This window comes from Pelobates fuscus, chromosome 8, assembly GCF_036172605.1.
Source record: "Pelobates fuscus isolate aPelFus1 chromosome 8, aPelFus1.pri, whole genome shotgun sequence".
Classification (NCBI taxonomy): Eukaryota; Metazoa; Chordata; class Amphibia; order Anura; family Pelobatidae; genus Pelobates; species Pelobates fuscus.
The window spans coordinates 38950084-38973915 of NC_086324.1; the positions used below are offsets into that span (position 1 = coordinate 38950084).

The 23832-nt window shown below is 39.7% G+C and overlaps 1 protein-coding gene across 1 annotated transcript in view; it reads right to left on the reverse strand.

Moving 5' to 3' along the window:
- LRP2 (LDL receptor related protein 2) overlaps positions 1-23832 on the reverse strand; it is a 176142-nt gene that overhangs the window by 84117 nt on the left and 68193 nt on the right. The window contains exons 17-27 of the mRNA XM_063429700.1: positions 19109-19301; positions 17252-17377; positions 16150-16280; positions 15610-15747; positions 13315-13596; positions 12044-12283; positions 10546-10665; positions 10345-10461; positions 8633-9010; positions 7071-7316; positions 267-478 (exon numbers count right to left, since the gene is read on the reverse strand). Coding sequence (XP_063285770.1) covers positions 267-478; positions 7071-7316; positions 8633-9010; positions 10345-10461; positions 10546-10665; positions 12044-12283; positions 13315-13596; positions 15610-15747; positions 16150-16280; positions 17252-17377; positions 19109-19301 — 2183 coding nt within the window. The remainder of the gene's footprint in view (positions 1-266; positions 479-7070; positions 7317-8632; positions 9011-10344; positions 10462-10545; positions 10666-12043; positions 12284-13314; positions 13597-15609; positions 15748-16149; positions 16281-17251; positions 17378-19108; positions 19302-23832) is intronic.

Here is a 23832-nt window from a genome sequence, read left to right on the forward strand (position 1 = left end):
ACTCCTGAATGACAGAGAACTGAGCAGTGAGACTGCAGGGGCATGATCCATACCCTAAACTTGCTTCAATAAGCTAAAGTTGTGACTATAGTGTCACATTAAGCATGACGCATATCACCGGTGTTACCACAATAGTTTACATTTTGTTACATCTTGGAGACCTTGTAGATACATAATTTTTTCAACAAAACAACATGCTTTTTGAGGGGTTGTTTTTTTTTTGTAAATTGGAAAAATAACTTACTCAAAATTGGAAAATAACTTACTATTTGCCTGTCTGTTCCATTAACATATGCACTCCAAATTTTATCTTGTGTCGTGTCTGACCAATAAATGCGGTTGGTAGCAGAATCAAAATCTATGGCAACTATGTTTCTTCCATCTCGGAGCAGAGAATAAATATTATGAGCATGAGAAGTGATGTTGTCTGCTACTATCTGATTACGACTTGCCACCAACAACAGAAGATTTCCTAACTCTGTAAATGAAAAGGTACTGAATTAAAAGAACAATGTATACATTCAAAAACTATGCTCATTTTCAATAAATAAACAAATGTACACACTCTGTACATTATAGTACATCCAGAGTCAACCTAGCCTTAGGTAGTCTAACTCACTGGGTTATTTAACCCCTTAAGGACACAGGACATGTCTGACACGTCATGATTCCCTTTTATTCCAGAAGTTTGGTCCTTAAGGGGTTAAACTTGGAAATTCTAACAAATTGATAAGAGAATTGCAAATATTCGTCCAAATGAGCTGAGCATTAAAAAAAAAAACTAATTTTGCAGAATTTTTACAATTCAGTTCTTTTGGCCTCGATTTTGAAATGTTGTTGTAATTTCCTGCAAATGACTAATTTATAGACAAATCCTATCGATGGATTTTTTATTTTAACATTTTGTCGAAAATCTGCCAAAATCATAAATGCTAATTATGCAGTAAACATCAGAAATGTTGGGGGGCGTGTCCAACTGCCGAGGTGAACGGACGCATGGAGTGAGAGCTCCCGGTCCGAAACAGCCACAGCCTGAATAAAAGCAGCTTTTACCCCCAGCAAAAGGGGAAATACTGAAGCAACTTATCTCTCCTACCTATCATGTCTCGAGCGAAGCAGACAAAGCTGACGGACTCGATCAGATCAACGAAAAAAGACCGGTCGCGGCCGGCGCAAGATGGCGGCGGCGAGGAGCTGGAGGAGGCACAGGCCTCAAGCCCTCATGTAGAGCTCGAGGAGCAGCGCTACACCGACGCCCCAGTCACAGAGAAGAAACTTTACGCAATGTTGCAAGACTTCAGGCTTATTCTGCAATCTGACCTAAAGAAAGCCACTAATGACATTAAAAAGGAAATTGCGGATCTGGGTGAAAGAACTAACAACCTGGAAGCCCGCACTGATGATATCTGTGCTGCACATGATACGCTGGCAGACACAGTACAGTCTCTGATGGAAGATCAGCAAATCCTGAAAAGGAAGATGGCGGATATGGAAGACCGTTCCCGCAGGAACAATGTTCGTTTCCGCGGAATTCCAGAAAGTGTAACTAGAGACCAACTGCCTCACTACCTATTATCTCTCTGCAAGTCCCTGGTACCAGATACATCGGACCAAGAATGGCTGATGGACCGTGCCCACAGGCTACCGAAGCCGCAAAATCTACGTCAAGACACGCCACGAGACGTGGTAGCGAGGTTCCATTATTACAAGACTAAAGACTCCCTTCTGCAAGCGGCGAGGAAAATAGCCACGTTGCCTGAACCTTATGCAAGCGTTCAACTATTCGCAGACTTGTCGGCTATGACTATGAGCAGGCGGAGGGAGTTCATCAATGTGACTAAGACATTGCGGAACAACGACATTCCATATCGATGGGGATACCCGACAAAGCTACTCGTTTGGAGGAATGCCAAAACACACACTGTCAACGAACCAGAGGTGGGAATGCGCTTGCTGAAGGAATGGGGCCTGTTCCCGTTACCACCACCACCACAGGACGCTTCGAACACAGCAACTCCGAAAAGGCCGCAGGCGGAATGGCAGATGGCGAGCTCACCACGTGGAAAGTATTGAGACTCTGGGTTCTGTTCCGGCAAACTCATGCCGCCATCCCACGGCAAATACTGAACTATTAAAGGACTCTCTGGCCCATGGCTACTCTTCTGATATCTAACATGCTAACGTAACTGGTTGTGAGTACGTATATACTGTACCATGTTAATAACTGCATAATACCTGTCCTGCCCTAGTACCGAGGTAGCGGGACTCCATGGTGCGGGGCTAACCCAATTCGCACCACCCGCGAGGATAGGGTTCGGGGTGGCTACATAACGAAAGGAGCCTCGCAGCTTCCTCATGGGTTGTAGCACGAGGGGGGCACAAGGTAGTCCAACCTCAGCGACAAGACGATAGTATGCCTCATGTCAGTGTAATGTCAAGAGAATGGTGGGACAGGGGTATGGGAATTTGTTACAACTGTTTAAGGACATATGTTTAAAACCCCAGATTGTTAGGGTAAATTCAAGTTTATAAGGAATTAGGCTGTTTGCACTCGGCCGTACTATCTAGGTACGACCCTAGGATGAGCAGTGTGAGGGGAAAAGTATGCCCGCTCGCACCTCACCCACGTAGAGCGCCAGTTTTCTTAAAGGCGCTATGTACATACTTTGGTTACCCCTTTCCCCTTTTCACACCCCTATTTACTCTATACTCCACCCCCTCTCCTTGCCCTGGAACAGTTTCTTACACCTGGTTGCAAGATGTGAATGTTGCCCCAATGCCCTGGTACAGCATAGTTTCACACCAAGATCATGGATGATTCCCTAACTATATTAACATTAAACGTTAAAGGCCTTAATAGTCCCCATAAAAGGAGGTTGGTGGTACAAGAAATGAACAAATCCAAAGCAGCAGTTGTGAGTCTCCAAGAGACGCACTTTTGTATCACAAAACCTCCGACATTCAATATCAAGTCATACCCCCAAGGCTACCACGCTATGTCCGCGACCAAAGCCAAAGGTGTTGCCATCTATTTCCATAGAGACTGGGCCTTCACACCAACCAAACAGTATGCTAGCAAGGACGGGAGACTATTGATACTAGTGGGCTCCCTGAACGGGTTATCGGTGACTATAGCTTCAATATACGCGCCCAACGACAGACAAAAATCCTTCCTTAACAAGGTATTTAGAAAACTTGACGGGATTAAAGTGGGTCACACGATCATAAGCGGGGACTTTAACTGTGCCCCGGACCCAGAGGTAGACATTAGGAGAGAAGGTGACAAACGCCCACAACAGCACTCGATTTCACTAGGCCTGCATCTTCAGGACTTGATGCATGGACATGACTTTTATGACACCTGGAGAAATCTTAATCCAAGTGGGAGGGATTACACATTTTATTCAACGGTCCATAGAACTTACACGAGAATAGATCTATGCCTACTCGACATCAAAACACTGCCCTTTGCCACGAGAGCGCACATAGGACCGATAACGTGGTCCGACCATGCCCCACTGGTCATAACAATGCGTATCCCGTATCCTGCTAGGGGTAGGGGTACATGGCGCCTAAATGATAGCCTACTGGACACCCCAGAGCACCTCCGCAGACTAAGGGCCCGGGTAGAAGACTTTTTTGCTGACCATACCCAGTGCTCGTCGTCGGTTACCACACAATGGCTAGCCCATAAGGCGGTCATGAGGGGTGAACTGATCCAATTAGGGGCTAGAACAAAGCGATTCCACAACACGGCTCTGCATAAAGCTGAGCAAGAACTAGCCATAGCAGAAAACATTAATAAAACAAAACCCACACTAGCAACGCACACGCGACTGATGACACTTCGCGCAACACTTCATAGCCTCCATCTCACAACCACAGAAAAACACTTGAGGTCGTTAAAACAATCGTACTACATTATGGGCAACAAAGCTGGGAAACTATTGGCCAGCAAGGCGAAACAGACAAAACTACAATCCAAAATCCCGTACATAACCTCTGCTACAGGAGACAAACTCTATAACCCTCAGGACATAGTGAACGAACTAGCAAAATACTATGCCGCACTTTACCAACTAGACAAGGACTTAGCCACACATCAACCAACAGAGGACGAGATAGGCCATTTCCTAGACAAAGCTCCCCTAGATAGTCTGACACAAACGCAATGCGAACAACTGGAAAGCCCCTTCACTGAGGACGAAGTGGATTCTGCAATTAGGTCCCTGCCTAAACACAAAGCCCCGGGACCGGATGGGATGTCAAACTATTACTACATCAAACTGGCCAAACAAGTACTCACACCCCTTACCAAAATGTTTAACCACATAAAATCGACAGGGATCATGCCACCAGAAATGTTAGAAGCACATATAGTGACACTACCCAAACCCAATAAACCCCCCACACACTGCGCAAACCTGCGCCCAATCTCACTCCTGAATGCTGACACTAAACTTTATGCCAAACTCATTGCCTCTAGACTCAAACCGATCCTCCCAGCTCTCGTTTCAGAGGAGCAGGCGGGATTTGTCCAAGGCCGACAAGTCGGCGACAACACTAGGCACTTCCTGAACCTGATAGACTGGGCAAACACATCACACCAGGCAGGACTTTTACTAGCACTTGATGCCGAGAAGGCTTTTGACCGACTGCACTGGGGGTATATGCTACTTACTCTAACCAGAATGGGGTTTCCTCCGACATTCAGATCTAGCATAATGGCACTGTATCAAAACCCTTCAGCTAAGGTATTTAGCACAGGATTTATCTCTGAAAGACTGGCCATACGTAACGGCACCAGACAAGGCTGCCCTCTATCCCCCCTAATTTTCATTCTATGCTTAGAACCTCTAATTAGGATAGTGAAACAGGATCCTACCATACAAGGGCTGAGCACACCAGGGGGCACCAAAAACTAGCTCTGTTTGCCGATGACGTATTGTTATTTATCACAAAACCAGAGTCCTCCTTGCCTTCACTCATGAGAACGTTAGTAGGTTATGGGAAGGTTTCATACTACAAAAACAATGTCACTAAAACGCAGGCCTTGCCAATAAACCTGTCGAAAACTGTGTTGGGGACTTTAAAACCGCATAATCCCTTTGACTGGCGCACGAACTCCATACAATACCTAGGTGTCAAACTAACAAAAACCCTCCAGCATGTGACCAAAGAGAATCACTATCCCATGATACACAAGATTAAGAACACCCTTGAAAAGTGGGAAGGCTTGAATACATCCTGGCTAGGCCGTATCAACCTTATCAAAATGATGACACTGCCACACATTCTGTATCTTTTTAGGACCCTGCCCATATCACTTCCGAACTCACTGATCAAACTATTCCAAAGCACAGTAAACGCACACATTTGGAAAAGGAAACCCCCAAGGGTAGCTAAAGGGTGCCTGGGACTTCCTTACGCTAGAGGCGGACTAGGCATGCCCGACATCAATGCATACTACAAAGCATCCTTCTTAACGCAGGGAATAAGACTTCTCAGAAATCACAACCCCTCACACAACCCACTCTGGCTGTCATTGGAGAATGCATGCCTTGAAACACATGACACTGCCCATTATTTGTGGACAAATGCCGTGCCCCAAACATCTACAGGCCCGCACATCCGTTGCTCGGTTACCATGCTCAAGGCGTGGAAAGCCTGGAGCCCGATGGTGCTAGACTCGGCGAACCTTTTCAAGAAAGCGCCAATCACAGCACTAGCAGCCTATTCCCCAGGCCTACAAATAGGAAAATGGCTAAGTAAAGGAGCGGTACTGGTAGAGGACCTGATGTCAGGCGATGACATAAAACACTTTGCTGACCTACAAAGCGAGTTAGGTTTAGACACTAAAGAACTATTTAGATACTTAAGAATTAAGAATATCGTGCTTACTCATTACAAGCAAACAGCCGCTAGAAATTTCGCACCAACACTCCAGCCAAACCACCTATCCCTAAACAAGCTAGCGAAACCGTTATCCGTCTGTTATAACGCAATCATAGCAGGTAACGCACCAGAAAAAATACCCTATATGACAAAATGGGAAAAAGACCTAGGTAGCCAATTCTCCCCAGAGGAGTGGCAGTCTGCTATGCGGCACACCAAACAGGCATCGAGTAGTCTCTCGCTGTGGGAGGCATACAGTAAGATAACTATGAGGTGGTATTTAGTCCCACAGAGATTGGCGACCATGTACTCAGGCGCAGTGAACCTATGCTGGAGGTGTGAGTCGGACACTGGTACCTTGCTCCACATATTCTGGACATGTCCCATTTTGAACAACTTTTGGAAGCAGGTCCAATCCATAATTTCACACAGGGCTAACACAGGCATTCCCCTACAACCAGAAAAATACCTATTACACATTATACCAAATATAGACACACACCCCTACAAAAAAGTGATTCTAAATGTCTTGACGGTGGCCAAGGTAGTTCTGGCAGGCAACTGGAAGAGCAAGCAAGCTCCCCAAATAGAAACTGTTATCGCCAAAATGGATGCAATTAGTGCATATGAAAAGATGGCTAGTAAGATGAAAGGTTGCCTTGACAAATATACCCGGGAATGGGAGTGTTGGCTGTAAAGTAGGGAAGACAAGAAAATGGCAAACGGCATACATTGTAAAACAAGGTTCAGAGGAGGGAACGCTAGGTTGCTGAGATGCTAATGTTAGTAATCAATGGAATGTACCCAGGGCATCCCCTTCCCCATCCCTTTTCTCTTCTGTACCCATCCCTTTCCCAGTTAGAAAATTCTGACAAGCAATGTCAATACGGTATGCATCACAGTTATTGCCACCCAACAATGAATGGCCTTCTGTACAGGCGCAAAAGTTAATTCGAAGACGTCTCTACGTACTGTCTGCGCAGATGTACTGTATTGTACTGTGAAATGTTTATCGTGATATGTGATGTAAATTTTGCTCAATAAAAACGATAAATGAGAAAAAAACATCAGAAATGTTCAGTCATGCCTTAAAAGAAAACTACTTCATGTTATGATATGAGATATGGTGTATTGTGTTTAAAAATAATCATGCATAATAATGCAGCAATACTTACCCGCTTTGCAACTTCTTCCGTCAGATTCTAAAATGTATCCTTCATCGCAGTTACATCTGAAAGATCCCCTCTCGTTGTAACACGCTTGGCTGCAAAAACCTGGAGTGAGGCACTCATTAATATCTTCACATGTTTTAGAATCATTTAAGAGCTGATATCCCATTGGACATGTGCACTGAGCTCCGAATGGTCCTTGAATGCACGAATGGGTGCAACCAGCATTATTGTCAATACAGGATTCCTGATCTGTTCAAAACACATTTGATATTGTTATTTTTAATGATAGTTTACAGCACACACAAAATCCAAGTTGGTAGAGGGTGATCGGGGAAATTGGTTCCATTTCACTTATATAGTGTAATTGTGTTATTTATATTGTTTCTCCTTGTTATATTTACCTGAATTATCCCCTTAAGGACACAGCTTCGGAAATAAAAGGGAATAATGACGGAATAGTTCCGTCATGTGTCCTTATGGGGTTAAAATGTTTCTCATCTAGCTGTTTAACATGTGAGTATATTTTTATTTAATTTTTGTTTGTATGCTTTTAATTATAAAATATGGATATGATAGATGCTGGTATATAATATGCAGTTTCGGGATGTTATGAATTTATTGTCCCAATGAAAGGATCAACTGCAGGCTAGCCCTAGTTAAAGGTTTATTTTATTTTTTCCACTTACACGTAGGAAGCCCTTTTATATTCACGTGTTATGGCTCTTTACTTTACAGTACTATACTGCATTGAGGCCTGATGCAGACCTCTAAACATTAGGTAAAAAAACAAATTGACATTCATGTTAATACGAAGAAGTTCTATGTTATTCTATTGCCTAATGTATGATGTTTTACATGCAAATTAATGTGAAATATTAGTTGAACTTGACAATAATATATGCTATAAACAGAATGATCATATTTGTTGATGAGATGATGATGATGATGATAAAAAAAACAATACTTTATCACCCTTTACCAACTTGACATTACAGACATCAGTGGGAAAAAACAACGGTTGAATATTATTACTGAGTTTAAAATTTATATTAAGTTTTTAAAAAATGAAAGAAATCATAAGGAAATAATTTTAGAAAGTTACAATACCTGGCTGAGTTTCATCTGAGAATTTGCATCGATTTTAGAGAAAGAAAGAAAAAAGCAAAAATCGTTAAAAATCAAGCGTTGATCATGCACAGTTGATTAATAATAATAATTGAAAGCAAATTATCATATTCAGGAAAAATCGGTGAAAGATATTCTAATTTTTTTTTTTTTTAACAATTTCTAAATCGTTAAAGGCAACTTTATTAAAGGAGAGCCAATCATTTAACATTTCAGGACTTATTTGCCAAAGAGTAAATTATATCTGCTTATTGTTCACAAAATGGCATGCAAATTATTATGATTTGTTTGTTAGCAATTTGTTTACAGTAGACATGATAATCAAAGTATTTGCTTAATGATGCAGCCACATTATTTTGAAAATGAACCTTGACAAATTGAAATAAATAAATACATAAATAAATTAATAAGTATGAGACAAAATCTTAATCGTAACTTACTGCAAAGAGGTGACTCATCTTCCCCATTTGGGCAGTCTGGTGCAGAATCACATACTTTGCTGATATTTATACATGTGGTGCTGCCTGGACATTGCCACTGCCAACTTGGGCACCTGAATGGTGGAGTAGGACAATCCCTCTCATCACTCATATCTCGGCAGTCATTGTCATTATCGCAGACCCAAGACTGGTAGATGCAGTTTCCATTATCACATCGGAATAAGGAAGGATGACATGTTCTAACGGGGCAGCTGTGATGTTCATCTGAGCCGTCAATACAGTCTGGATGTCCATCGCACTCCCAACTTGCAGGAATACAGGCCCCATCTGACTGGCATTGAAACTCATTTTGATGACACATTCCAGCAGGTCTTGTTGCTGAAAAGAAGCATATTTACATCCTAATATTTATTTTAGCTCAGACATGCAAGGTCTTTTTGCCTGGGTGTGAAATTGCAAAGTCCATGCACTAGAACAATAGTTGAGCTATAAACCAATTTGAGGCTACCAAGGATGATGCCACCATGACCCAGCAATAGTTGAAGGCCTGCCAAATTTCCAAACGTTATTTAAACCCTCTAACAATGTAAACCCTATAATTCTGTCTTCAGACTCTAACAGTGGTGTTCTACACTTGAATGTTTTGCAATTAAAGGGAATAATACATGAGATCAGTATTGAAGAGGATATACAATCATGTAAAAACCTCAAAGAAAGACTTACATGTAATCAGAAGCAACCAAACCATTGATTTAAACATAATAGTCCAGATCTGTTTCCTATTGACAGCAAATTGTCCTTCCAGCCAATTCCATCACTTCCATCAATACTGGGCCATCACATTATGCTAAATACAGGCAAGGTTGTAAAACTGACTCTTTTATAGCAGGCTTGGTTACTTGGTGTAGAGTGGGCCAGGTTCATAGCCATATTGCATGGTACACATTAACACTGAATACAGACAAATGTAGTGGGAGAATGGCAACTACATATTTCTGGAAGGAAGAGATGTGAGAGAAAGAGCAGGATGCAAGAGGTGAACACTTCTGAATCCAATGAGGACATTACATTGTGAAAGGAGAACACCAAAGAGAGAACAAAACAGTGGACAGAGGACTACATAAAATAGGACATTACGGAAGGACAATAGAGTGAAAGTGGTGGATGGCGGGTGAATAGAAAAGCCAATAGACATAAAGGGTAGAAGAGAAAAGAGAAGCTTCTATAGGAAGTGGGACTCAAGCAGGGACAAGCGTTTTTATCTTTTCACAGGTGACAGAACTGCTAATATGGTGCTAGTACATAAACTGTCATTACACATGTGTTTGATATTATCTTTTCAATACTATATGTTTTTTTATTTACTGCCTTTGATTAAACAAAACTTTGCAAGCAATAGATTGTTTGAGTTGAGGATGAAAAGGTTGAGGGTAATGATATGGGTAATGATAATATGGGTAATGATGAGCTCATGTTCAATGTAATATATTCCAGCTCGTTCAAAGAGGACATGGTGCACAAGGTGTACGTGCCATCTCTCATTGGTTATATATAATCCTGTTCTACTAGTATTTCTATAAGTTGAGTGACAGGCTTCAGTCTCCTCAGGTACTTTAAGTCTTGTTTTCTAACCTCCACATGCATCTCCAACAACCACAGAGGAAAACGGGTTAGTTTTAGATGCAGAATATAAATGTGTTTTATTTACTTACGGCAGTCGACTTCATCAGAACGGTCATTGCAGTCAAAAACCCCATCACATCGGTAATAGCTACCAATGCACTGCTTGCCACTTGCACATGAAAATTCGGATTCTGTGCAATTAAATACTAAATAAAAGAGAAAGATGACTCGTAACATAGCACACGTAGTTGAAAGCATTCTATTAACTCGGAAACCTTGTGGATACTTACTGCAGTCTATCTCGTCTGAACCGTCAACACAATCTCTGTCTCCATCACAAACATAAGCTGGGTCAATGCAACGGTGATTTGGACACTGAAACTGCCCAGGGTCACATGTTCCAGTGGAATCTATAAATAAATATTTTTTTTCTGTATCAAGTCGATTAGAATTAAGGGTTTTCCTAATCAATTTGCAGAAGTCAACTCCTAGTCTCAACAACAACAACAACAACAATAAAGTAGAAAAGAGATTGCCAAAAGTAAGATCCGCAAATCTTCTACATCTTATTTAAAAAAAAGTTGAACTCTCACATGTGTTTTTAAAAGGTTAAAGAGTTTTTATATTTAAGTTTCCATGACATGCTTGCCTACCAACGCACAACCAGAGGATACCATGCAGTTAGTGCAAACCCAGCAGTGCAGTAGGTACATGTGGCACTATTGAAGGAATGCCCAAGTGCAGAAAAGGTAAGTGCATTTTTAGTCCCCACAATAAACTCATGACTTCATGAGAATTGTCAGTTCCTCTTTAAATTTCAAAGACGGTATAAGTCTCTCTTTTGTCTTCCAAGATTTGTCCAAGTTGTAACTGCAATGTGTTAATGCTGGGTGGGCACAGGCCATGCACATCCCTTTCCTGTCCAGCTCTGAGAAAAAGTCCAGACCACAGCTGCAATAATGTACCACCCACCAGCAGCTCGGGAAACCCTGCCAACAGCCATGTCACAAAACATGCTTTATGGTTGCTATCAGCTAATTAAGCTCATGTACCTATCAGAGCTGATCAGTGGAAACGAGGCTAGGGCTGAACTATATATTTCAGAAAACAGAACTGGACATAGGATAATGGAAAAAGACAAAAAAAAAAGCATGCACCAGAATGAGAGGCTCTGAATTGGTGGAGGCTCTTCCTAGCCTGGGAGGGTTCTGTCTGCTGCTGACACATGCCTGCACAATGTGGTCTATTAAAATCAGTTTTGTCTGATATTAAAATTGTATTTATTAATATTAAATTAAAATTAACATTTAATATACAGCATGTAAAGAAAATATTTTTGCTTTCTATGTTAAATTCATCATGAATCAGATTTTTTATATGTTTTATTAGCACTAGTATTTTTTTATATGTTCCTCTAGTAGAACTTACCCAATTTACAGAAACACTAGTGTACTACATTGTATTAAATATATGAGGACTGAATTGTTGCTAATCTTACTTACACCACTGTGATAAGTCAATGGGCTTTATTCATACAAAAATATTGGTTTGTTATTAAATCAACAAAGTTATACATTTGGTGCAAACATCATGAACGCTATCTATCTATCTATTACACTTTGCAACATCAACCTCTCCAAGGTGGCTGCCTCTTAATGGTGTACAGTGAAAATCTAGGTCTGGACATCACTTTTTCAGTTGCCCTGCAAACCTTTTAGAACTTAGAGTAAGTGCAATCATATCCCTTAGAAAATATCACCATTTCACAGGAAGGGCCTTTTTACTTACTGCAGTTTAGTTCATCTGATCCATCGTGGCAATCATTATCGGTATCACATATCCATGAGCGAGGAATGCAGTTGTTGTTGCTGCAGGTAAATGAACTTGAAGGACAGGAACTTGGTCCTCTCGTCGGACAATTTTGTTCATCACTTCCATCAAGGCAGTCATTGTGGTTATCGCAGCGCCAGTTTTGTGGGATGCATTGCCCGCTGCGGCATGTAAAGGCTCGTGAAGAACACGTATTATCTGGAAATGTGAATTTTTATGAAAGCAATTAACCTGATATCCCTTTCTTTAGATATTTGCAGCAAGGCAGCTATTATCAAAAAAAAAAAAGAGGCCAACAGACATGAATTCCATGGTAAAACCTTTGTTAGTGGAAGAATGAACATGTTCTAAACACTGGGATTTTTCTGGTTCTTGTACGATCTAGCCACATGTTGAATCTAGAAATATGGACGTTTACTCTCCGATACTCCACCACAATCAGGGAATTGAGGCACCAAGTACGACATCATATATTCAACTGATTAGATCACTAGGGTAAGAGAAGCAGTGCTAAGCCTCCTGAGAACCTCTGAATATGGGGCCTCATTTCAAAGAAACCCTCTTTGACCTCTGAGTTACTCTACTTCAAAGTGATCTTTTTAACATACTTATAATTCTCTGTAGGAATTGGCAAAACATAGATTGATTTATCAACTCAAAAACTGTTCATTAAAACGGCATATTGTTAAAGAATTATAAAGGGGGGAAAAACAATACTTTAGCAATAATTTTACACATTCTTGGGATTACATATTTATGCAACAAAGTGCAAACAACAATAGTGTTCTCCCTGAACACCAACACCCCGGTAAACTCTAAAAACTGTGATGTGGTGTAAACTATGGTGTGGTGTAGTGAAGATAGCAGTGCAATAGGAATATGGGTATAATACTTTCGATAACATTTCTCCCTAGGTCGATAAAAGAATAGCACTATTACGTGGAAAACTTTTGAGATTAGGAATTGTATCAACTGTTCCACCAAAAATGTAATCTACTTACATCAGTGCCCATGTGTTGCACAATATGTAGGATGGACCATCAGGACAATTAGAGAACGTGTTTTTGAATACTAGAATTTTCGTTAGCAATAATTTAGGAGCAAACATACAGCATTTGAAAGACCATCGAGATTAAATACCTCAATGTGTATTTTTCCTTATATTAATTGTGTTGTGGAGAGAAACATTGAGCCTCTTTTTTTGCGATGGCCTTGACTGTAAAACTTACTCTGTGATCCACAATTTTGTTCATCACTGTTATCATGGCAGTCATCGACACCATCGCATCGAGAATAGCTAGGCACACATCTACCGTTTGCACAGGAGAATGAATAATAGCCACACTGCATCGTTGGGGGCTCACTCGATGGGTCCTCCACACAGTTCCGATGATCAGAAAGTAGTTTCATCCCATAAGGACAGCCACAAATCTTAAGTGAGTTAGGCAGTGGAAAACAGAAATGGCTGCAATCACCATTGGGGTTTTCTGGCTTGTTGCAGTAATTTGACCCTGAGTGGAAGAAAACCCACAAAATACAAAGTTAAACATATTTGTCTACAACATTCTTACTTAAAGAATAAAACATCAGCAGTGCAAATGTTTGCTAGCCAGCCTCCATATTAAATAGTACAAACAAAAAAACATTAAGTCAACAATGAGGGTCAATATGACCACAATGTTAGCAAAATGGAGGTTTTAAACCTTCCTTATACCCCCATCCCCCATGTAACCATATACTAAGCTGTACTCATATATATGAAGCTGTATAGAAGGCAATAGCATGAATATACCACAAGGCCAAGTAGGACATTGATAAATACTGTTTCTGTGTGAGTTCACTTAGTTTAAACATTTCAAGTGTCAGAGGGGGAAGAAGAACGTGAAGGCAGCCAGTGTAATAAATCTATAACAAATATTCCTGACAATACATTCTGAACTAAAAAAGAGTTAAGTAATTTTACGATCCTTTCAGAAAAGTTGTACTTTAGCCAAAGATAAACGTTTTGTTGTATTGTAAGTGTTCATTCATGATTCATGTTGTACATTAAAGCTTCTTTTTGCAGTTTCTGAAGGCTTGCTGTGTATCAGACAATAAATATAAAAGATAAAGTCTGCTTGGATAATTGTAATGGTGCAATTCTTCTTCCTTTTTATCGATTCAAACAAATCAAAATGTCCTACAGTGAAAAGGCTAAAGAAAAAAAATGTAACTTCTGTAATAGGCACCCAAAAATCTTTAAGCTTTTTTTTTTTAGGACTGGGTCTCTTATTACGACCAGGCTGTGTTCCGGTCCATAAAATAATATATTGGTTCTTTCACCCCTAAAGAACCAATGCTGTCACAACAATATGTCTTTTCAGGACTCTATTGCAAAATGAATAGTCAATTCATTTAAGTAACAAAATAGGGCTTTATGCAACTGCTGACGCTTAAAAAGTTGGAATTTCTATAATGGCTTCAGGTCTCTAGTCACCAGAGAGTGATGACAGTAAGGAATGTAAATGGTTCTTAAGGGCTTAAGTACCCTTTAAGGAACAGCGACCATAATTCGAAGACGTAATACCATCAGACTGAGCGGTTGGACATTTAATGACTACGTTACACTCGAATGATCACCGTACCAGATAATTTACCAGTTTGAGCCTTGTCAGGCTTCATCTCATGATCTCTAACCTCACTTCTGAAACAAACCACGCTTGTTTGAGTGGAGGGATGAAGTATTCTATAATTATACCAATGTCCACGTCCACCAACTAACATGCAAGTCCACCTATTTACTTGTCTGCATCTTCAAATTTGTTTTATGTCCCTCCTCTACCTGGAGAAAATCAATGCAGATCTCCAAGGTTACTTGTGTGAAGATCACACGGGTAAATGTCAAAGCGTTCCAGATGCTTTGGATTAAAACATTCAGAGTAGACGTGGGGATTCAGATTAAACTGCAATTAGGCCAATTAGCTGATCGGTCAAATTCCACAATTCCGAGCCAAAATATACCCAATGAGAAGATTGACGGCGAAAAAAAGATTGATGGCTAGGGGACAGTCACTTGTTAGTGAAGTGACCAATAGAGAAAAAAAAACTGAAAAAGCAGTAAAAAAAATCTATATTTTTATTATATATTTAATAAATACTGTATTTAATATATAAATATGGAATTTTGTTTTCATTGCTCCTGTTTTTTCCTAAATTGGTTACTTTTCCTTGGCTGATTTTGTATATATTTTGTACTACACTGGATCATTCTCGTGCCTTTTGGGATTGCTCTCCTGATTCCCAAATCGACATACAGCCAAGCTGAAATTACATTTTTATTTTTTTTAAATTCCATCTTTTTTAAAACCGAACTTTCTTGCTGTGCACAAGTCTAATTCAGAGTTTGCTGGAAGCTGTGATGGCAGAAACTGTACATTCTTCAGATTTTTGTTATTAATATTTATTTGTGTACTGTCAACATATAGGAATACTTTTTGCGTGATATCTTATCATTTATACAGCCTGTTTTAAAGTGGATTACTCACCAGTCTGGGAACCAGCATCAAATGACTTTACATGCATGATGCCGCTTATTCCTCTACGAATAATGGTCATTTCTCCACCATCATATTTTCTCACCCGCACAATGGCATTAAGTCTCCAATCAGTAATATACGCGTAACCTAAAACAAGTGGAATGGGTTATTTGGATAGCAAAGGCCTAACCTTATGAGAAGTATATAAATACATAAAAAAGATGTACTGTACATACAGCGCTTGATTTTATTCTGAATACGTAGGAAAATAATGAAATAAAGAGGAAGATAAACATGACATTTTCCAAAATGGTGGAGAAATATGTAGGGATGTGTATGTTGATATTTCATCTTTATTTCTCTTCCCTCAACTAATTTCATCACATAACTGTTATTTTCTGCTTTTAACCCCTTAAGGACCAAACTTCTGGAATAAAAGGGAATCATGACATGTCACACATGTAATGTGTCCTTAAGGGGTCAATAGAATCCTAATTTGCTTTCCACCAAGCCATCTCTTATATATCTTATTTTGTTCAGTTCTCTTACCTCCAAAAATTGTAAGACCAAAAGGATGGGTCATTTGGGTTATTCGATTAAGAGTTTGTCTGTCCGAGCCATCAAACCTACTATGCTCAACTTTATCAAACAAAGCATCGACCCAGTAGAGTCGCAACGAGCTGAAAGGAAAAGACACAAGGTAAATGTACCTTAGAGAAACATATTTGCAAAAAATTGTGCAAAGCAGACCAGTAGCGCTAGAGTTCTTGTAGATTATCAAGGGCAGCAATGCATCATTAAAGGTGCAGTATTTAAATAGCCTGGGGATCTTCTTATTACGTTCTTGATTTCCACCCTTTGATTGGAATATTAATAAGATGGGTTGAATTATTATTTATTATTTAGCCTGTTTTTTAGCCTTCCCCTCCCCTCCTTCTCGCTAAAATTAAATTACATTTGCACATGCTAGTAATTATAAGGGTACATTTTTAATACTAATGCCTGCTGACAATTTATCCCGGAAAACAATTAAGAGATAGTTTATGTATGATACTCTGTAAGGATGTATCTCTTCTGTCCTTTCCTTGATATCATTTAGTCAGAGGATGGCTTTCATGGGAGAAGAATAAAATAGCGTGTTTACCTCAATAGAAAATAATTTACCACCTTTACTGGCATGCTTGTTTGTTTTTACACGGAAACATTTCCTGTATAGCATAGTTTTGTGGCCAATAACATTGTAAGTAATTAAATGTATAGCATATTTAGCATATTTTTCCTTTTCGCATCTAGAGTAGACCAATGCAAGAAAAATACACAAAAGTACTAAATATATACATCTAATTATTCTAAAGCAATAGAAATGTAGTGATTAAAGTTCCAATATTTTACAAGCAAAAACTAGCTAACACTTTTAATGATCTGTCTCTAAATGGAAAAATATGGATAATAAGCAAACATGGGTCAACGTTCTAGAAGTAAAGCAATCTCTTTGAAAATAATAGAATGTTACTGTTGGGTGTTCCACAGCAAAGTTCTAGACGTTAAGCAATCGCCTCGGGAACCAATGGAATGTTCCTTATAGCTGCTTCACAGAGCTTTGCACTAGATTTTCTCTTTTAAAATAAATCCCTATGCATTTGTAAATCACCTCCAATCCATTGCCAAACCGTTTGGCCATCCAAGAGTTGTGTTGACGATCGGTTGTGCATTCGTCCCATCACACCAAGCCCTCATTACTTTAGCTGGCCTGTACCAGTCAGTCCAAAATATAAATCTAAAAACAAATTTAACATGAACAGGTAAGGTGAAAATAGACTAATACAAAATGGTTACACAAAAATCAGGGGTCTCCTGGGCACCCATCACCCTTCCTGTCAGCCTTTAATATTATTTCAGGAAACTTAGGTCCTCATTATCTATTCAAATTATTTTGCCAGCATGAGCATGCATTGGGTGCTTTTGCTACGCAAGGTTAGTTTGGAGGTATGGGCAAGGATTTAGTTGCAGCGAATTACTGCAGCTCTTTTTGTCCTGTAAATGAAAAGGTTAATGGCCATTGAGCGACACAGAAAGGACTGCAGCAATTCAGTGCAGCCAAATCCTGCTTTAGTGTTTTAACTCGGTGAAAGCATTTGGACAGGTAATGCGGAAGTGAAATTTCCTTTATACAACATCAGCGGTAGAGGGGTAGAAACCGTTAGAAAAATACAAAAAGATGACCTTCACGTATAAAGTCCTAGCACCGTAACCACTACAATAAACTGTTGAGGTTACGGTGCTTAGAATATTCCAAATGTAATTTTATAAGTTCATACAATCAGCAGACTGATACAAAATGTGGAATCCTATCCCTGGGCCCAAGACAGAATTCAGAATGAAAGAAAAAAAAATCTAAACCTTATTCTTTTGGCTTAACATCAACATACAAAAAGCAAAAAGAAAAGGAGAGAAGGCTTAATGATAAGTTTTCAACATATTCCCTTTCATGCTGAGCTCAATATCAGTTTTCATTCTGTTCTGAGAATGGTAATGTGCCAGGAGACGAGAAAATAAAAATGTTGCAGATTAAAAGTATTGAAGGGGAGCTGTCATCCAAAAAGCCAAATCATTATTAGAACATGAAAAATGTGTTGTGTTGACAATTTTTTAAGAACAATTCAGCAGTTTGTAAGATAATCCATAAAATACAAATCTCCACTTTAGCTGTCTGCTTCTGCCGTGGAATTCTTAGCATTATGTATAAGATCTCTTGATCGCTGAATAGTCGCCATATGGGCAGTCGGAACCTTGGACAAACCCCCCACATACCTATCCCAATAAAGCACACTAGGGGACTATAGGATATATGGGTCAAAATTGTCCACAGCTTTAACTTTACATAGAAAACAGGTCATTGTCCCATACCCCGCCCTCACATCCATATCCTTCTGTTAGATATAAAAATAAATAACATATATATATATATAACATTATTCCAACATTAGTCCAATATTAGAGGTCTAGTAAGGCTCTAGCACAGATGCTGTTTGAAGGGAAGGGAATAAAACATTATCATTATTTATACAGCATTTACATTCAGAGTTATGAGTTCTATAGTGAAATGGACACATATTGTAAAGAATATTTTAAAACTTTAAAACTACTTAACCACTGTTAGAAATGTCAACGCAGGTAGAGTTATTCACCAAACTCTAAAATGTTGTGAATTAAATGTTAATGGAAAAACAGAGGCCACAATAGCCAGGTTGTTGGATAGTATTCCTAGATCAGCTATTATGGACTCTGTTTTTTCCATTTGGTCTCAATTTGTGAAAATTCTGAGTTTAGTTAAATAACACTGAAAGTCATTTGTCACATAGAATTTTGCAAGTTTTCCTTACATATCAATTCATTTATTTTCTAAGTAGAATCAGAAACAGTCAGCAAAACTACTCTCATTACATTTAGTAGGCAGCAATGGGAGGGCAGAAGCCAGATGTTATTTGCAGATGAAATGAATAGTTACCCAAGTATTGGATGTACCACAATGGAGCGAGGGTTGTTTAAATTTTGAACAATGGCTCTTCTTGACTTATCGGCCAATCTCATCACACTGATGCTTCTATATCTTGGGTCGGTCCAGTACAGGTTCTTTGAAATCCAGTCAAAGGCAAGGTCTTCAACCCCTTCCACTCTATTTGCGGTGAGAAGCTCTTTGCCTATAATATAGTAGACATGGTTATAATATATATGGCATGGTAAGTTATAATATTGACCCATGGTAAGTTATAATACTGTCCCATGGTAGATTATAATACTGACAATGTCTGCCCTCCTGCTTTTACCCACCATGGTCTAGCGGGTGTGCTACACATTTTTATTTTTATTTCATTGAATACTAAAAAGGCAGCTGTATGGTAAAATATCACACCTTACATTTCATATAATCTTATTTAAAAAGTTCCTCTGTTCTTTGTAAATTATAAAATCCATATGAAAGTGTTTCTGGCTAGATGGTAGGTGTTAGCTTATACAGGTATCTTAAAATGGGGGTCCCCCCGTAGAAGTGTTTAGAACCCAGTCTTATATGATTGTATTCCTGAATTTTACATGATTTAGATGTAATCCAATGTTCTGCCATATCATTTGGGATCTATAAATCATTGATTTGTGATTACTATTTGTGACCATTTCTGTCTACTTTTGATGTGTCTGAATTTCTGTTTTTGATGGGCCGCAGTGCTGTGAAATATATTTTAAATTCCCTCTCTCTGTAATCAGAAACCCTGGTACCGAGTATGAAATCTCTTCTCTTTCATTTCAGTGAGTGAAATTGTGCAAAGTACATATTGTTAATGAACATCTTAGTGGGAAACACTGTGAGAGACTCCCGCGGACATTCCATGTTCTTCAAAGAAAACTTTATCTTAAATGGGGTGTATGACTCTGATAGTTTTATCAGACTACAGGAAATATTTTCTTATTTTCTACTAATTGAATTTTTATACATATCAATCACTAAAATCCAATATCAGCATAGTTAGGATAACATAAATCATGCCACTATATAGAAAAAGAAATTAAAATGCAGAATCAACAACGTCTAACCTTCGGAAGAGCCAATCTGTAAGATGTGAAACTCTGATGACATCGCACACGACTTATTTATAATGTTCCGATATCAGCAATGAAATGTCCAGCTCTGCAAGCCTTCACACCCCTTCACTTTCACTGAAAATCTGACAATGCTACAATGCTGGCTGCAGTATATTGGCCCCATGGTGTAAGGTTATATAGACCGATGGCATACTGGTGCACTCAGTATAAAGACTTAACATGGACATCCCCACTTGCAGGTCCGATAATAAGCAAATAACAATAAGATATTTTAGTCTAGCAGAGTTATTCACTAAAGTGAGAATTCAAAGTGAATTTCAAATTGATGGTCAAAATAGCAAAAATGGAAAAAATTATCCAAGACATCTATGCTTTGAGTTTGGCTACTCTTTTCTTAGATTTAAAATTGCAATTAACTTTGAATTCTCACATTAGTGAACCCTGTTCGTTTTAGAAGTGATTATTATTCAGTCTTGTTATTGACTCGGCATGTTCCTACCCAAACCTGGGTTGTTCTCAGGCTCGTGAGATGCCCAGGCATGGGGTAAAACATTGCCAAGTCAGGCACGAGACTGAACAGAAGTTATTGCCAAATCATTACTGCCACCACAACTGAACAAACTGAAACTGTTTGCATGCAATACACGTTATGAAACACACAGTGCAGTAATGCTGTGTTATATTTGTCAGACTTTTAGAACCTGTTATCATTTTCATTATTATCATGGTTATATTATATCAAAATACCAAAGCAGTAGACACACTCAGTTAAGGCAAAATAAAACAAACAGGGCTATTCACTGCAGTGTGCATTGTCGGGAATTCAAAGTTCATTTAAAGTAAAGTTAAGTCAAAGCAGCTAATCTGAAATATTCTCCAAAACAGTTATGTTTCACGTTCATCTATTTTAGCCTAAAACATGAGATTCCCGTTGAATTCACTTGGGATTCCAGATAATCCACACTTTAGTTTTATATACAAAAACAAAGCAATGTATGTTTTGAGAGTCCTGCTCGCCACAAACATATTTTCATTCAAAGCATTAAAATAATTCACAGCAAAATATGAAATATTTAATCTTACACAAGGTAACTCTAAATATGTGTTCTCTTAACATGCCTAAGAAGGATTCCAGCCCTAGATAGTAAACCTGTTATTTAGGAAAGAACAAATTAAAAAGGATAATAAATTGAATATAAATGAGCTCAATTCTCCTTATCTTTAAAACACAGCACCTATTCTCCTAATAATGTTCTCCCTACTATTTTTTCACTTTTTCCCTCACTTACCTCATTATTAAAATCTCTCTATCGTTTCACTTACCTGTTCCACCATCTTCATTGCTCTCTCCCTACTTCCCTCATCTCTGTATTCATCACATGCACTTTACTCATATCTATCTAGCCTCTCTCCACAACCCCCTTCTGAATCCTCTTAATACAAGCTCTCACCCCAAACATTAAATCTTACTCCCACCTTCTCTTCCTTTCCATCCTATTGCTCCTGACAGCTGGTGATATCTCTCCAAACCCTAATCCCTTCTCTACTAAGCCACCTGGTGCTAACACCACAAACCACAACAATCTAATATCCAATCCATGTAATTCTCACTACAATTCCTTCTTTAAAACTGCCCTCTGAAATGCACGCTCTGTGTGCAGCACCGTTAAATCAACTTCCATCCATGACCTATTTATCTCATACTCCCTAAACCTACTTGCGCTAACAGAAACATGTCTCTCTCCCTTTGATACTGCTACCCCTGCCTCACTATCCTTTGGTGGTCTTCACTTTACCCACAACCCAAAAGAGGGTAGTAAAGGTAGTGGTGTAGGATTTCTGCTATCACCGCACTGCTACTTTAAAATGTTGCCCACCCCCCCATTCCCTATCTTTCTCCAGCTTTGAAATTCACTTGATTCATCTGTTCAAACCCATCTCTACTAACATAGCTGTTATCTGTCGCCCCCTGGTTGCCCTAGTCTGTTCCTTGACCATTTCTCTGCTTGGCTTCCCTACTTCCTCTCAAGTAATATCTCTTCCCTAATTCTTGGGAATTTCAACATTCCCATCAACCCACCCTGACCTCAGTAGCTTCCAAACTCCTTTCTATTACCTCCTCCCTTAGTCTATTAAAGTGGGCTAATACTCCCACACATGTAGCTGGCAATACCCTTGATACTATTTTTTTTAATGCATGCACTATCTCTAAGCTCCACATTCCATTTCCTCTCTCAGATCACAACCTTGTATCATTTGTTCTTGAAAGCCCCCTTACCCAACAGCTTCACCCTAACCCCCTTCAACTCAGTAGGAACCTGAATTCTCTTGACCTCCAGCAACTCTCAGCTGATCTCCATTCCAAACTCTCATTCATCCCCACTTTCTCCTGTCCCTCTCTGGCTATCTCCTCATATAATGCTACCCTCACCTCTGCTCTGGACGCTGCAGCCCCCGCTCCAAAGATGAACCTCAAGGAAGACGCGCCTCCAACCTTGGCACACTAAATCAACCCGCTACCTGCAGAGATGCTCCCATTGAAGCTGAACGCTGCTGGAGAAAGTTCAGCACCTTGTCAGACTTCCTCCCTTATAAATTCTTGTGTTCATATAGCACAGCCCTAACCATTGCTAAACAATCCTACTTTTCTTCTCTTGTTAGTTCATGCTCACGCAATCCCAGGCGTCTCTTTAATACCTCCAACTCTCTCCTTCGCCCACCTCAAGCCACCCCTCAAACTGACATTTCAACAGATAGCATTGCATGCTACTTCACTGACAAGATTGAACAGTTAAGGAAAAAATTCTCTCCCCTTTGCTCCACCCTCTCGCAACCTCACATGGACCGTACCTTCCCTACCCTACAGGCCTTCTCCCCAGCTACAGAACAGGAGGTGGCTTTTCTTCTCCTCTCCTCTTGTCCAGTACCTTCCCACCTTATCAGATCTCTCTCTCCTTGTCTTGTACCATCCTTAACACACATCCTAAACTGCTCTCTTTCATCTTGTGTTGTCCCTGCTCCCCTTAAGCATGCTACTGTGGTACCCATCCTCAGGGCTGGATTAAGAGCACAGTGGGCCTGGTGCTGACAATTATGATGGGCCTAATTATGGAATCTTATCGAACAAAAACACTAAAACAGTCATACCTCCCAAGCGTCATGTATCTGATGGAGATGGTGTTGGAGGGAAACTCATAGGATGCAGCTATAAGAAAACACATACTCTATGCTAATCTCTCTCTAATTTATGCTTTTATCTTTCAAGTAAATCCATATCCCCTAATAGCAGTGTCCAGTGAAGCAGGAAATCAATGGGCGCGGTAAAAGGGTGTGCCACTGCGAATCAAGTGACCAGACCTGCCAAAAGGGGTGAACATGCCCAAAAAGGGGGCATGTTTGTCCAAAGAATTGGAAGGCCAGCCTGGCATGAATGCATGTCAGGCTGCCTGTCACTTATGCCGGCTGCCCAACTAAGGGCATACTATGCAGGCAGCACCCTGAGCTTGACATAAATGCATCTAATGATGTGCTCACTCCATGCTTTCTAAGGACTGTCCCCTAGCACTCGCTGGTCCACTAGTCTCCTTACCTTCTTGCTAGCAGGCAGAAGTTCCTGGTATATAGTCTGAGACA